Here is a 14,608-nt window from a genome sequence, read left to right as displayed (position 1 = left end):
CAGTTATCATTGGGAGATATCCTGAAACAGTGAACGTATAACCAATATAGACACAGCCCTAAAATTTCACCATACTTTTGACTAATGATTCACTTTAAATTCAAAATGATCATTTCAGTAGTGCGTAGTGAAGGATTTGGGAGTAGAGGTTGGTAATGTTTACCATTATGAAACACAAAACACATCAGCAGACTAGATTAAGATTGAGATGTCTGATTCAGAGCAGTCGCTGCAACCAACCAGAAAGATTTTAACAAGATGGTGGTAAAGAGAGGAAACGACTCAAGATGGTTAAGGATTACGGTGGCCATGAGGGCTCAACACACTGCAGCATGCAAACACACCAACAAACTAAAGAGCTGGAAAACAACATCATTAATTTGACAACACATGTGCTGAAGAACTCACAATACAACAGAGGTTTTTCTGGGGACACAAGTTTTTGCAGTTAACAGTTTTTGCAGTGCATGCATCGTCAGCTGTGAAGTTGTTTCCTGAATTGTAGTGTGTTTGTGTGCATGTGTTATTTTAAGAGTACAGTATGTTGAGCTCTCAGGGCCACCGTAGAAGACGGTTGCTGAGCCCACATGGCACAAGGAGGAGGGAGAATGAGAATTTCTTTGTTTACGAAAAGAAAATTTTATTTCCACCATCTCGAATGAAGTGAATTCAAACAACTGTATTTGTGTGAGCAGCACTTCACAGCGTTAGTGTCATTACTGAACAGTACCAAGTGAACATCAAGATGTTCTACTCTCGAACAACAGGTTTCACACTGAAGAATGGAAGATTTCTATAACAACATCTCGCTACACGAAGGCTACAACAACAACATCAATTATGACAATGAAAACACCATCACCCCCATCAGAGATGAATGGATGGATGTGGTAACGTGCATCATCATCAGTATCGGCCTCCCACTGACCCTAGTTGCCATCTATGGACTTTACTCTCAGGTGAGAACTCAGTGCATCAACAAGATAAAAACATGTCATTAGTTCACAACATGTTTCCAACCACTGTGTTTACTCTTCTCAATGTTTTCCTGCAGGTCAGAGATGGTCAGGTGGCTCCGATCTACATCATCAACCTTCTCATTTCTGACATCATTCAACTCTGCTCCCTGATCGTTTATGTGGCAAAACCTCAGAATTTCATCAGCGATGGAATCTTCAATTCAATTTACTGTTATAGCCTGACGGCCAGTGTTGGATTCATGGTGTGTGTTTCCCTGGAAAGGTAGCTATCGGTCTACTCAGTGTGTGTGTAGCTTCTTTCTGTCTGAACATTTTATTTCATCATAATTCAGATGCTCCACAAAGACGATGTGTGTGTCTGTGTATTACAGGTATTTGGTCATCGCCTGGCCGCTGTGGTACCGCTTCAGAAGAAACATCAAGACCTCTGTTGTGATCTGTGTCGTGGTCTGGATCCTTCCTCTTATCCTTCTCCTACCCGCCTCTATTGGTAATGCCTCAAATTTTATCCCTGGTGTCTTCCACCTACTTCCTTTCCCTCTGTTCATATTCTCCCTGTTTGGGACCATTAAAGCTCTGTCTGCAGCCATCAGTGTCCCTCCTGATGAAAAACGACGAATTGTGGCCATTTTGGTTTTGGTGCTACTTATTTACACACTGTTGTTCCTGCCCATCATCATTGTGCTCCTTGTAGAAGAAGCAAGGTATCATTACACCTTTGTAGATGTTGCTGAACTTTTGCTAGAGCTAAGTCCTCTTGCAGACTTGTTTCTGTATGTTTTCAGTAGGAAAGGAGCTGCAGACAAGTTTTTGGCCTGTGTGTGTCATTACAGGATGAACAGTGACACTGATATCAGCATGAATGATATCAACTTATAGAAAGTTGCTCCATGTAGACAGAGAAAGAAGGAAAGAGGAATTCACTAAGCATATTCATTCTGCCATTATAACCACATCTATCATTTTTCTATCTTTATTTGTCTATTTTTCTGATTCTCTTACAAAGTTATAAAGAGTTTCCAACTAGAACTGTAGTTTTTGTTGTAAGTTCTTTCTACATTGTTTATTAATAAACGAAACAATATTCAGCTAGTTTGTCTTTGTTCATTTTAAATTTGAGCACCTTTCCTCACACTCCTTTCTGACAACATTTCTCTCAGACAAATCCTACTTGTATTTTGTCATCAGGGCAGCTTTATTCTAACTACAATAAAAACAACAGTGGAAGACAAAGACACAGAGAAGCAAAGCAGCTACACTTTATTGCAAGTTTCTAGTTTTTAACATGAATGTGACTCCCAGAAATGATTTAACTAGAAAACTAAATCTGTCTTCCTCAGTGGTGAAGATTAGATGAGGCAGAGATCACATCATTAAAGCAGAAGTAAGTGGTCCGGTCGTTTTCGCTAATGCTGCGTTCCAGGCAGGCTTTTGAAATCGTAAATTACAGCTTCAAGTCACAACTTACGACTTTGTAGCGTTTCAGGCAACCCACTCGTGTTTTTCCGACCTGTTTTATCGGTGAAAGTCACTATAACGGCCACTCGTAACTTCCGACCGGTGAACTCGTACCAGATCGAACTGGTACGACTTCACGGTCGGAAAAATACGAGTTTCCTTGAACGCACCATAACAGTCCTCGTCCCTACGTCGCCACATTCACGGCGTCCCTTGGCTGCACACACAGCCCTGCATGCCGTTCTCTCTCTTCATTGGATAAAAACTGTAGGATACGATAAATGTTTTCTCTTCGGCTCAGAGCAGAGCAGAGGGACTGAGAGACCCGTGTTTCAGTCCAAACCAAGGGGGCAGTTGTCGGTCTGAGAAGTGAAGCTCACTTCCGCGTTCAAAAAACTGCAATCCCCTCGGATTCCTCTGGGGGCTGGTGTCAGAAAGCAGCATTCCCCATAGACCCCCATGTTAAAATCGCCGACTTTACATCCTCAGTAAACATGTTAAAAGCCTGGTGTCAGAGCGTTTTTTCGTCTCAATCGATAGTTTCTACAACCGCACACACTCTGAGGGGGGTGAATTTTTTTTTAACTCTACCGTTTTACTGTTATTAGGTTAAAATTCTGGCCAATTAGGGAGCGGAAACGTTGAGTGACAGGTCCGAGCAGCTCCGTGGACAGCTGCTTCGAGGCCAGTGGGCGGGTTCTCGGCCGGCCAATCCAACATGGCGCTGTTCAGGCCGCCATATTTGAGTCACAAAAACGACTCCCCAAAACCAATGGGTGACGTCACGGACGCTACGTCCATTCTTTTTACAGTCTATGGTCCAAACACTCTATGTAAGTGATTGCTGTCGGAAGATATAACTATTTAAGACTTATATTAACACAAATATATCACTTACTTCTGCTTTAAGGACCTCCCTCATGACTTATCATGCTGTGTTGCTCAATTACACATTATTAGACTGTGTGGATTTAAATGAGAAACAACAGACTCTGCTAAAAGAAACTCATCCAGGTTGTGATCCAGCAGCTTTCAAAGGTAAAGTTTCTGTTACATCATTTATCTCATTTTATTTATAACCTGATGAAAACAGTAAAGTTATTAAGAGTAAAGTCTCTTCTGCTTTAAAGACCAGTGAACTGAGGTTGACAGCTTGAGTATCGTCACTGAAAAATGTCAGGTCGACATTAGAAACTTGCTCTTCTCTCAAACAACAGGTTTCACACTAGAGAATGGAGGCAAGAGGCAACACGAATATTGTTGTTATGTATGTATGTATGTATGTATGTATGTTATGTTACAGGACAACAGATGGAAATTAGCGGCTCCACTAAATCTGGTGCAGCCATCTTTTTATTGTTTTCAATAACTAATGTCACTGCACACTGTCCTTTTTAAATAAATAAATGAAAAAAAAAAAGATAAGGTAGAAGCAGCACCCTCCCCTACATGTGGTGTTGTGCATCATCATCAGTATCAGCCTGCCCCTAGTGGCCATCCATGGACTTTACTCTCTGGTGAGAACTCAGTACATGACTGAGGAAGAGTTTCATGACAAATTAAACTTCATCAAGACCTCTGCTGTGGTCTCTGTCATGGTCTGGATCTCTCTTTTAGTATTTGGCCTTGTTTACTGTTTCACGACTATTATTCCAGAAACATCACCTATGCACTTACTGTATTTTCCTCCTCCCCCTCCCTCTGTTCATGTTCTTCCTGTCTGGGACCATTAAAGCTCTGTCTGCAGCCATCAGTGTCCCTCCTGATGAAAAACGACGAATTGTGGCCATTTTGGCTTTGTTACTACTGATTTACACACTGTTGTTCCTGCCCAGCATCATTTTGGTCCATTTTTGGTCAGGTATAACAGGGACGTCTGGTATCTCTCTTTTCTTTTCATAAAGCTCAGTCCTCTTGCAGATGTATTTCTGTATGTTTTATTAAAGGGACAGTATGTAGCTTATTTGGCTTTTTATTAGCAAAAATCAAATATTGCTTTCACAAAGTCGAATCATAACCGCATACAAATGAAAGCCGTCTCATAGCTCAGAAGAAATTGTTAACAAATACATAGGTGGTAGGTGCACCCACCACAGGCTGTCATGTTGCATCGCCATCTTTGAATACAGTGCGCAAAATTGGACAAACATGGCTCAAACGCACTACTGAGTGTCTGTGCTTGTGCCCCCGGAGGATGATCGACATAGTTGTTTTTGTTTTTTTCTGCCGTCACAAAACACTCAGGGTGTTAGTTAGCATTAGCAGCTAGGCTACATCTTACAATGTTGAACTGTTCTTATACAAAATGCAGCCAAACACCAGACTGAAGAGAGAGGGACAGCAGAGGCTCTGACAGCTGTGGAGCTGCAGCTGAACCGGCAGGAGAGCACAGCGACCCACGTCCTTTTTTTTTTTTTTTTTTAGCAACGCCATAGTTACAGCTGATCATACCGTATCTATGTCCGAGCATGTTGTCCTCTGATCTTCCTTCATGGGACCGCGCACTGCGTAACTGGCACATCCTGTAAGTCCTCCTGTGTAACTTTTTGCAGTGAAATATGACTGAAGGCACGAGTGGAAGTCTGCACGTGCGTTAAAAAAAAAAAAAGATTAAAAACCTTAAGTAATTGGTCAGAGATATTGTTAGCAGTTAGCGGTTAGTTTGCTAACGTGTTTGTCCTCGGCGGCCACCGTCACTTTGCAGACGGGAGAGGTGAGTGAGTGAGCGCTGCAATCTAGAATCTGAACGCTGGATGTTACGGTTTAGCCCCAATAGCCTAGCTACTACATACTGAGGCTTTAAAGGACTTTCTTTTCTCTTTTTTTTTTTCTTTCTTTCTTTTTTTTTTTTTTACTAAAAATGACCTCAGCAGTATGAAGAGAAAAAACACCCCTGTTCACTTCCTGAAATACAGAAGACGACGACGAAGAAGAAGCAGAAATTAGATTACCTTCATGATAAAGAAAATTGTTGCATTACACAAGACCAGATTGATCCAGACAACAAGGGAAATATCCAGGTCGTTTTCCAATTTTCAAAGGTAAATTTGTGTCACATTATTTCTTACAATCTATTTATAACCTCATTCATGAAAACTGTAAAAATTATTGATGACCACTGACTGTGGGTGGAAAGTAATCGAAGGTTAGTGTCAGTATCTTCTCTCTTGCTTGATTTTTGCGTTAAAATACTGGATTAATAAGTGTGCATGTGTGTGTGTGTGTGTGTGTGTATTCATGACCTCTTTTCTTACTTACTAGTCCACCACTTACAAAAAACTACTACTCATACTTTTTGCATAATATTTTTCAAAGCCAAACACACTTTGTTCAGAACAGCTAAAAATCAAATTTAAATCAAATCAATCAAAGAGCGACAAATTAAAGTTGTGAATCTACAGAAAATGACATATTAAAATATTGACAATGAAAAAAAAAATATATATATATCCTCCTGAGAACCAGAGAAAAAAAGTGTCTTACAATTTCTTTTTTTTTTTGATTTCCTATCTGTTTGGGCCTAAAAGAACACCTTACAATTTTATTTTATTTTAATATATTTTTAATTTTAATTTTACAGCATGTCCACTGTAGAGGACAACAGGACGATTTCCGTGTGAAAATACAACTGAATTGAGATAATTATAGTAATATAGTTATAGCAGTGTAATAGTGATATTAACCCAAGAATACATTTAATTAGATAAAAAATACTAACCCACACACCTCCAGTCGCTTCTTGCTAATGCAGAAGCCCTAACAAGTCGATTACAGAATGCAGTTGAAAAGTGAGGAGTCACAATTAGTTCCAAAATACACACACACTTTGCTGACTGTGACAGTATTAGCAACTCAACCTATTCATTTCCCTGTCAATACCTGCTAGTGTTATGTTAAGAAAACAGAGGACACACTGGTTTAGTGTTAGGCTAATGTGGCCATGTTTAGTTTTTTCTTGAGCTCACCACAACCTGGTAGGCCTGCTATGGCAGCCTCGCCAAAAGTCAAAGTAAAAACAACAGGGTCCATACTATAATCAAGTGAACTAACTATTTAACTAACCCAAACACTAACTGAGAAGCATATCTAACTTAAACACTTAAACTACGTACTTAAACACAACAACAGCTAGCTATTGTTAGAAACAGATAGGGAAGACAGATAGGAACATTGATGCATTCGGTAATCGACTTGTCAGGGATTCTGCATCAGTAGGAAGAAGCTGGAGGAGAGTGGATGAGTTGTGTTTTTGTTTCTTTTCAATAGAAATCAGTCAAAGCTAGCAGGTGTTTGATGCCTTGTATGGGGTGGAACCCTGTTTGCACTGCTGATGAAATTTGGTGCTGTTCTGAGCATTATTTGTCGCTATCAGTGGCTTTTTTGATTACGTTGGCTCGTGGCTCCATAGACAGCAGTGTTTTTCTATCTGGCTGTGCTGAAGTCACTACAACTAGAGAAGTTTGCAGTCTGAAAACTTGATCTCTGGAGGTGGGGTTCTACTGGGTCTGATGGTGCATTAGACCATGGGTTAAACTTGTGCCAGAATATCCCTTTGATGCCGTAATTTAATTCCAGTGTCATGGATGTGATCTGACTCCCTACTGACCAACCTCATAAGTATATATTTTTTGGCTATTTGCAAATAACAATAGTGACACATAGTACAGCAATAATCTAACAGATTTAAATACATCAACCTGAAACAAAAACAAAACAAAACATAGCCTACAAGTTGGTCTGGCCAACAGTGCATGACGACTTTCCTGCTCCCTTTCTGGCTCTGAGTCTGTCTCATCAGATTCTCCTACATCTTCTTCCTCTCCTTCTTCATCACCACCTTTCCCTATCATAGGCTGATTCTCATCCCCATCCCTTTCCTCATTTGACAGCTCCAAATCTGAATCTCTCTCTATTATCTACTAGAATCCCCTCTGCTTCACTTCTTTCTCCTACAACGATGTGCAGTCATTAAATACATTAAAATGGTCCCGGTGTCCACTACAGTTGACATTCATAAGAGGACTGTTATTTCAAAACAGAAATTATGAAACTGTTTTCAGATGTAATAATATTGTTATTGACATGTTAATAAACAAGAATATATATAATTATCCTGGTAAAAATAGCAATAGATAACAAATATTTGTGTTACCCCTCCTCTCTCCGTGAAATGTGTGTTTTGGTATGGCGGCCATCTTGATAGAGAAAAAAAGTAAAGTTCCCACCATGCAAACCCATCACATGACACATCACTGGAAAGCCCAGGATGTCCTCTACAGAATACTATAGGGCTTGATAGGGTAACTCCAAATACTTAAGGAAGATACAGGTGAACAAAGTGTCCACTACAGAGGACACGCATGCATGGGCCGGGTCTCAGGAGGATATATACAGGTATATACATATGGGTGTGTGTGTGTGTGTGTGTACAGTGTTGGGGCCTTGTTAGGTAATCAGTGCTAGGCTGAAACAATACAATACAATATTAATATTTATCATATTATCAAAATATGTGTGTGTGTGTGCGCGTGTGCCCGTGTGTGTGTGCGTATATGGCCCTTACTAAAAAATGTAACAAGATGACAGTAAACAGGAAGGAAACTGGGGCGATGTTTAGCTCAGTTGAGGCTATAGTCCTCACTGCAGGCGACCCCGGTTCGAATCCCGCGCTGAGCGATCCAATCCTGCATGTCATTCCACCCCACCCCCCTCTCTGCCTCCCATTTCCTGTCTCTCTCTCAACTGTCCTGTCCATTAAAGGCCAAAAAGGCCCCAAAAAATATACTTAATAAAAATAAAAAAACAGGAAGGAAACTCAGTGGTAACAGCGGAAGAGTAAGTAAAGTAGAAATAAACCTTTATTCATGTAGCACCTCTGACAGATGAAAAACGATCACAAAGTTCTTCACATAAATGTATAAAACTTAAAATGAAGCAATGATGTAAATAAAGATCCATTAAATAAAATAAAGAAAGGGCCTGACTGAATACTAATGTTTCCAGATGTTTCCTGAAGCCATCACAGGATGGATCACAGACACATGAGGAGAGAGCTCCATTTGGAAGCCATGACTTGAAAAGTCGCCACAGGTCTTGTTGTAGGTTTGAGGGATGACCTCACAATTTTAATCAATAGTCTGTAGGGCCAGATTCACCGCACGCACACACACACATCAATATATGTATATGTATATAATAAAAGTCTTGGGGCCCTAGTTTCGTCGACCGAGCGAAGTCTAAGTGCAGCGCAGCTTCGCCACGCCAACGGGGTGTGGCCCAGGTCCATTTCGCAAGTTTGCTGGGCCGCGCAGTCAGACTTAGACCAGCGCAACCCCTCCCCTCGTCCCTCCCACCGGCGCAAACGGTGAAGAGGGAGGAGAGAGGGCGGGAGGGAGACAGGAGGAGGAGAGAAAGGCGTGGAGTGGGTTTGACACAGCCGAGTCAGATCTTCACCAATCAAAGGAGCTCCTCTCCTCTTAACTGCGCGGCGGGCGATGCGCGCTGCAAGTTTGTCATTTTATACTTGGACATGGACGGAGGAGACAGCGACGCCAGAGGCCGAACCTCTCCCAGGAGGAAACAGCTGTTTTGGTCCGGAGGACCGAGCTCAGAGTGACCAATAATGAGTTTACTAATATACTTAACCAGGATTGATCTGATACACTGAGAACCCCTACCCAATCTAAGAAACAACTAATACACTAATAAAGAAACTCACATTTATTCAAACCCTATGTAAGCAAGATGACAGGTGTACACTAATCACAACATAAACAAAGACCATGTGGATTAAATCAGCGTAAAGGACGCGCGCTCTCTCTCCCTCCCTCTCTCTCTCTCTCTCTCTCTCTCTCTCTCTCTCTCTCTGTCCTCCTCTCTCTCTCTCTCTCTGTCCGGCTCTTTTTTTCTCTGTGATAGAGATGCTGAGTACACTGTAGTAGGCTATATACTGACTATCTGATACCGAGGCTGTTGTGGTGGACTAAGAGAGATGAAGATTTGTGTTTTGTTTTTCATTACGGCTGCGTGATGCGGTCGCTCTCCGCTAATGAATTAATAAGTAAATAAATAAATAAAGCGATCATCACAAGGGCAGAGTGGTATCTCAACACGGCAGCGACATGCAGTCATCCACCCTCAGTCCTGCTTTTGGGACATCCACAGCTGCTTTTCAGTGCCAGTTCGTCCCTGCTGTGTTAATTCAGGTGGAGTTTCCATTGCGCGTGCCACAGCCTTTGATCTCTGCTTTGATCTGACGTCAGATGTGACGGGACAATCTATATAGATATAAATTCACGTGTTGATTCCGTTAGTTGCATTAAATAGTGGTTATTGTGGATATTTATTGCATTGAAATGTGTCTGGAACTGTGGAGATCTGCCTGTGAGGTCTTGGTGACGTGTGTGCACTGCAGGTCAGTCAGCCAAACTTCCACTGCACCTGCTGCGCTTCGCTCTGCGCTGAGATTAGACCTGGTTGGAGGTGGCGAGCTTTCAGCGCAACCTCGGCGGGACATTTTCGCACAAAACTTGCACTGCACCAAGCTGAATCTGTGACGCCTCCCCCTGCTGCGCGGCCACGCCTATCTCAGCGCAGCGCGATCTGCCAATCTTCCAATCTGACTTTGCGCTAGGCTGCGCTGGTCGAAACTTGCATTAGACCGGCTGCGCTACCTTGCGCCACCTGCGCTGCGCCAGCAAACTAGGGCCCTTGATGTCTAATTAAGAGGATGAGTGGGTTATTGATATTATCATTAATAACAAAAGAAAGTAACAAAGAGACATAACCTACAGAAACATTCACAAACAAGAAGCCTGACATACTTTTTCCCCTCAAGCAGCACACTGTGTGGTTAGCTGGGGGCTATAACTCAACTTATAGGCTACAGGTGTCGCAGTCACACACGTGCACATGCACACGCACACACACACACACACAATGTGCACGAATACCACTGCAAAAACTATTCACTAGGTCACCAGTTGTACACCAGCAGAAATTGCAATAAGCAATTATTCTCATGAGGTCAGGTGGATCATGTGACCAAGGTCAGGTCCTCATTTATCTAAAATTATTATTATTATTTGTCAAATGTTTTTCTTGAAGGGCCAGAGGGAGGCCTTCACACACACACACACACACACACACACACACACACACACACACACACACACACACACACACACACAAAAAGAGGCAGCGACAAAGGGGAAGATGCTCCAGCACCCACCGCTCCCTCCTCTGTACGTGCTTCAGGATTATCACTGAATGATGTGAGGTCTACATTAAAATGCATGCTCTTCTCTCTAACAACAGATTTTATACAGTAGGAAGATGGAATATTTCTACATCAACAGCACCTCAGTGGACAAAAGTTACAAAAACAGCAACATCGAGTCCAATGATGAAACTGACATCAGCAACATTATGAAACTTGTATTCATCAGGGACGTGGTGTTGTGCATCATCATCAGTATCGGCCTGCCACTGACCCTAGTGGCCATCTATCAACTTTACTCTCTGGTGAGAACTCAGTTCATGACTGAGGAAGACTTTGATGACAAATTCATATGAGTGCAGTTTTCAGCAGAACAAGATAAAAACATGTCATCAGCTCACAACATGTTTCCAACCACTGTGTTTACTCTTCTCAATGTTTTCCTGCAGGTCAGAAAGGATCACGTGGCTCCGATCTACATCATCAACCTTCTCATTTCTGACCTCATTCAACTCTGCTGCATGATCGTTTATGTGGCAAAACCTGAGAATTTGATCATCGAAGAAATCCTTAATTTTACATACATTTATGGTCTGATGGCCAGCGTTTGCATCATGGTGTGTGTTTCCCTGGAAAGGTAGCTATCAGTCTACTCAGTGTGTGTGTAAATTTTCTCTGTCTGATCATTTAATTTCATCATAATTCAGATGCTCCACAAAGACGATCTGTGTGTCTGTGTTACAGGTATTTGGTCATCGCCTGGCCGCTGTGGTACCGCTTCAGACGAAACATCAAGACCTCTGTCATGATCTGTGTTGTGGTCTGGATCCTTCTTTTAATCATTGGCCTTTTTTTCCATTTCATGACCAGTTATTATTTCAGGCGAATCATCTATGCACTCATTTTCCTCCTTCCCTTTCCTCTGTTCATATTCTTCCTGTCTGGGACCATTAAAGCTCTGTCTGCAGCCATCAGTGTCCCTCCTGATGAAAAACGACGAATTGTGGCCATTTTGGTTTTGGTGCTACTTATTTACACACTGCTGTTCCTGCCCAGCATCATTTGGTTCCTTGCAGGAGAAGAAAAAAGTGATGATATCTTCTGGTTTGTCTCTGACCTTTTGCTAAAGTTCAGTCCTCTTACAGACTTGTTTCTGTATTTCTTCAGTAGGAAAGGAGCTGTGGACAAGTTGTTGGCTTTGGTGTGTCGTTGCAGGATGAACATTGAAAGTGACATCAGCAGAACAACAGGATGAATGATAACACAATTATTGTTAAAAAATATTGTTAGAAACAAGGACAGATAGAAAATGGAAGAGGAAATGTAAGCAAATGAGACAAGACAGAGACTGATGCTTCTGACGTTTCAACAAGACGTTTAATTGTGGCTTCACCTGCTGTGCTGCACTGTGACAGCTTCAAGAAATATCTCTTTTTCTGTTTTCTGCATGTTTAACTTTCTCCTGTTTATAAATAATGTCTAACCAATTGTTGTAAGTTTTTTCTACATTATTTCTTATGAACATACTGTTTGATAATGTTTATTCATTGTAAATTTGACCACCTTTAGCTCTTTACCCAAAACTTTCTGATAACATTCCTCTCACTTGAAGGTTGTAATTTGGGCACTTTTAAAAATCTGCTTTTGTATGGATTTGGGGAATTAAATTAATGCATATTTTCACTATAAGTATTTAGGAAAACATGGTTTATCATAAAAATGACATTTGTCAGTGTAAAGACAACACTTGTGTTCACTTCGTGAGAAGCAGAGATAAGATGAAGCAGAGATTAGATGAAGAACCTCCTTCGTGCCATATATTGCAGAGTTACTGCATAGTTGTGACCAGACTGACGAGAAATCATGAAATAAACATCCAGGTTATTTTCCACCAGCTTTCAAAGGTAAACTTTCTACTGCATTATTTCTCTCAATCTATGTCTAACATCATTCAGAAAGGGTCCCTTAATTAACGTTAGTTAGTACATTATTAAGCATTAATTAAGTGTTTACAGATATATTAACAATCATTATTATGTATTACTTAAGATTAGGAAATACATTAATTAATGTAGCCTATTAGTAAGCAGTTAATTAATGTTTACTACTCAAAGTTAGTTAATAAATTATTAATTAATAATAAAAGTTGAATAATCATTATCTATGCATTACTCAGCATTAATTAACACATTAGTTTATATATTAATGCTTAATAATGTACTAACTAATGTTAATTAAGGGACCCTTATTGTAAAGTATTACCAAACTGTGAAGTTATTTATACAGTACAGGACCTGGACTGTTTTTTTCTGTTTTTCCTCTCTCTTGCCTTATGCTTTTGGGATTTGGGCTAATATGCTGTTTTTTGTTTTGTTTTGTTTTAATTTTACACTGTAGCTACTGCAGTTGTCTGTAACGTTGGTAGGTAATCAATGTTTGACTATTGTAATATTGATACTAAGCATGTTTATTAAAATACTTTGTTACAGTTATCATTGGGAGATATCCTGAAACAGTGAAAGTATAACCAATATAGACACAGCCCTAAAATTTCACCATACTTTTGACTAATGATTCACTTTAAATTCAAAATTATCATTTCAGTAGTGCGTAGTGAAGGATTTGGGAGTAGAGGTTGGTAATGTTTACCATTATGAAACACAAAACACATCAGCAGACTAGATTAAGATTGAGATGTCTGATTCAGAGCAGTCGCTGCAACCAACCAGAGAGATTTTAACAAGATGGTGGTAAAGAGAGGAAACGACTCAAGATGGTTAAGGATTACGGTGGCCATAGACACAGACGGCAAGCAAGGAAACGTCACTTCCGGTTAGGGCTGTGGGGGAAAACAAACTGTTTTCCCCATACACACTCATGCAAAAAGGCGGCATTTTAAACCTTTGTCAAACGCTTGTTCGCCGTCCTGTCTTAGTTTTAATCACATGTATGTGCTGACAAAGAGCTATATATTAGAAAACTCATCACGATCTGGGTCGATTGCTGTCCGTACATCTTAAAATATAAAGTTTTCACAGCCATAGCCTACACCGAGTCAGCAGTGTCGGCAACCTTCACTTCGGTCAGAGCGTTACACGTTTGGAGAAGATGAGCGAAGTTCCGATATAAAAGTTCAGGTTGTGGTTTTTGAATTTATTTGCGGTGCAAAATAATACACAATAACTCAGGCAGTGTCTACGAGTGTCTAGAGCCGGCCGGCGGCGACTAAGAGAGCGTCAGAGCCGTGGGGGAAGACAAATATGACTGACTGTGAAATACCTAATATTTTTAAATGTACGGACAACAATCAACCCAGATCGTGATGAGTTTCTAAAAATATAGCTCTCTGTCAGCATATACATGTGATTAAAACTAAGACAGGACGGCGAAAAAGCCTTTGACAAAGGTTTAAAATGCCGCGTTTTTGCATGAGTGTGTATGGGGGACACGGTTTGTTTTCCCCCACAGCCCTAACCGGAAGTGACGTTTCCTTGCTTGCCGTCTGTGTCTATGAGGGCTCAACACACTGCAGCATGCAAACACACCAACAAACTAAAGAGCTGGAAAACAACATCATTAATTTGACAACACATGTGCTGAAGAACTCACAATACAACAGAGGTTTTTCTGGGGACACAGAAGTTTTTGCAGTTAACAGTTTTTGCAGTGCATGCATCGTCAGCTGTGAAGTTGTTTCCTGAATTGTAGTGTGTTTGTGTGCATGTGTTATTTTAAGAGTACAGTATGTTGAGCTCTCAGGGCCACCGTAGAAGACGGTTGCTGAGCCCACATGGCACAGGGAGGAGGGAGAATGAGAATTTCTTTGTTTACGAAAAGAAAATTTTATTTCCACCATCTCAAATGAAGTGAATTCAAACAACTGTATTTGTGTGAGCAGCACTTCACAGCGTTAGTGTCATTACTGAACAGTACGAAGTGAACATCAAGATGT

At 40.9% G+C, this 14,608-nt stretch overlaps 2 protein-coding genes across 2 annotated transcripts; both read left to right on the top strand.

The window, feature by feature from the left end:
• Positions 1-782: 782 nt before the first annotated feature.
• On the top strand, positions 783-1,859 carry LOC146973154 (uncharacterized). The gene is made up of 3 exons (XM_085799078.1): positions 783-959; positions 1,055-1,242; positions 1,352-1,859. The coding sequence occupies exons 1-3, from the start codon at positions 783-785 to the stop codon at positions 1,857-1,859; spliced, it is 873 nt and encodes a 290-aa protein (XP_085655204.1).
• Positions 1,860-10,772: 8,913 nt separating this feature from the next.
• LOC146973153 (mas-related G protein-coupled receptor member A8-like) lies at positions 10,773-11,911 on the top strand. Its single transcript, XM_085799077.1, has 3 exons — positions 10,773-10,961; positions 11,106-11,293; positions 11,401-11,911. The coding sequence occupies exons 1-3, from the start codon at positions 10,773-10,775 to the stop codon at positions 11,909-11,911; spliced, it is 888 nt and encodes a 295-aa protein (XP_085655203.1).
• Positions 11,912-14,608: the final 2,697 nt, after the last annotated feature.

Source organism: Trachurus japonicus, chromosome 15, assembly GCF_045865225.1.
Source record: "Trachurus japonicus isolate A0001 chromosome 15, Traja_1.0".
NCBI lineage: Eukaryota > Metazoa > Chordata > Actinopteri > Carangiformes > Carangidae > Trachurus > Trachurus japonicus.
The sequence above is the reverse complement of the archived record's forward strand: the minus strand, read 5'-3'. Positions and strand labels throughout refer to the sequence as shown.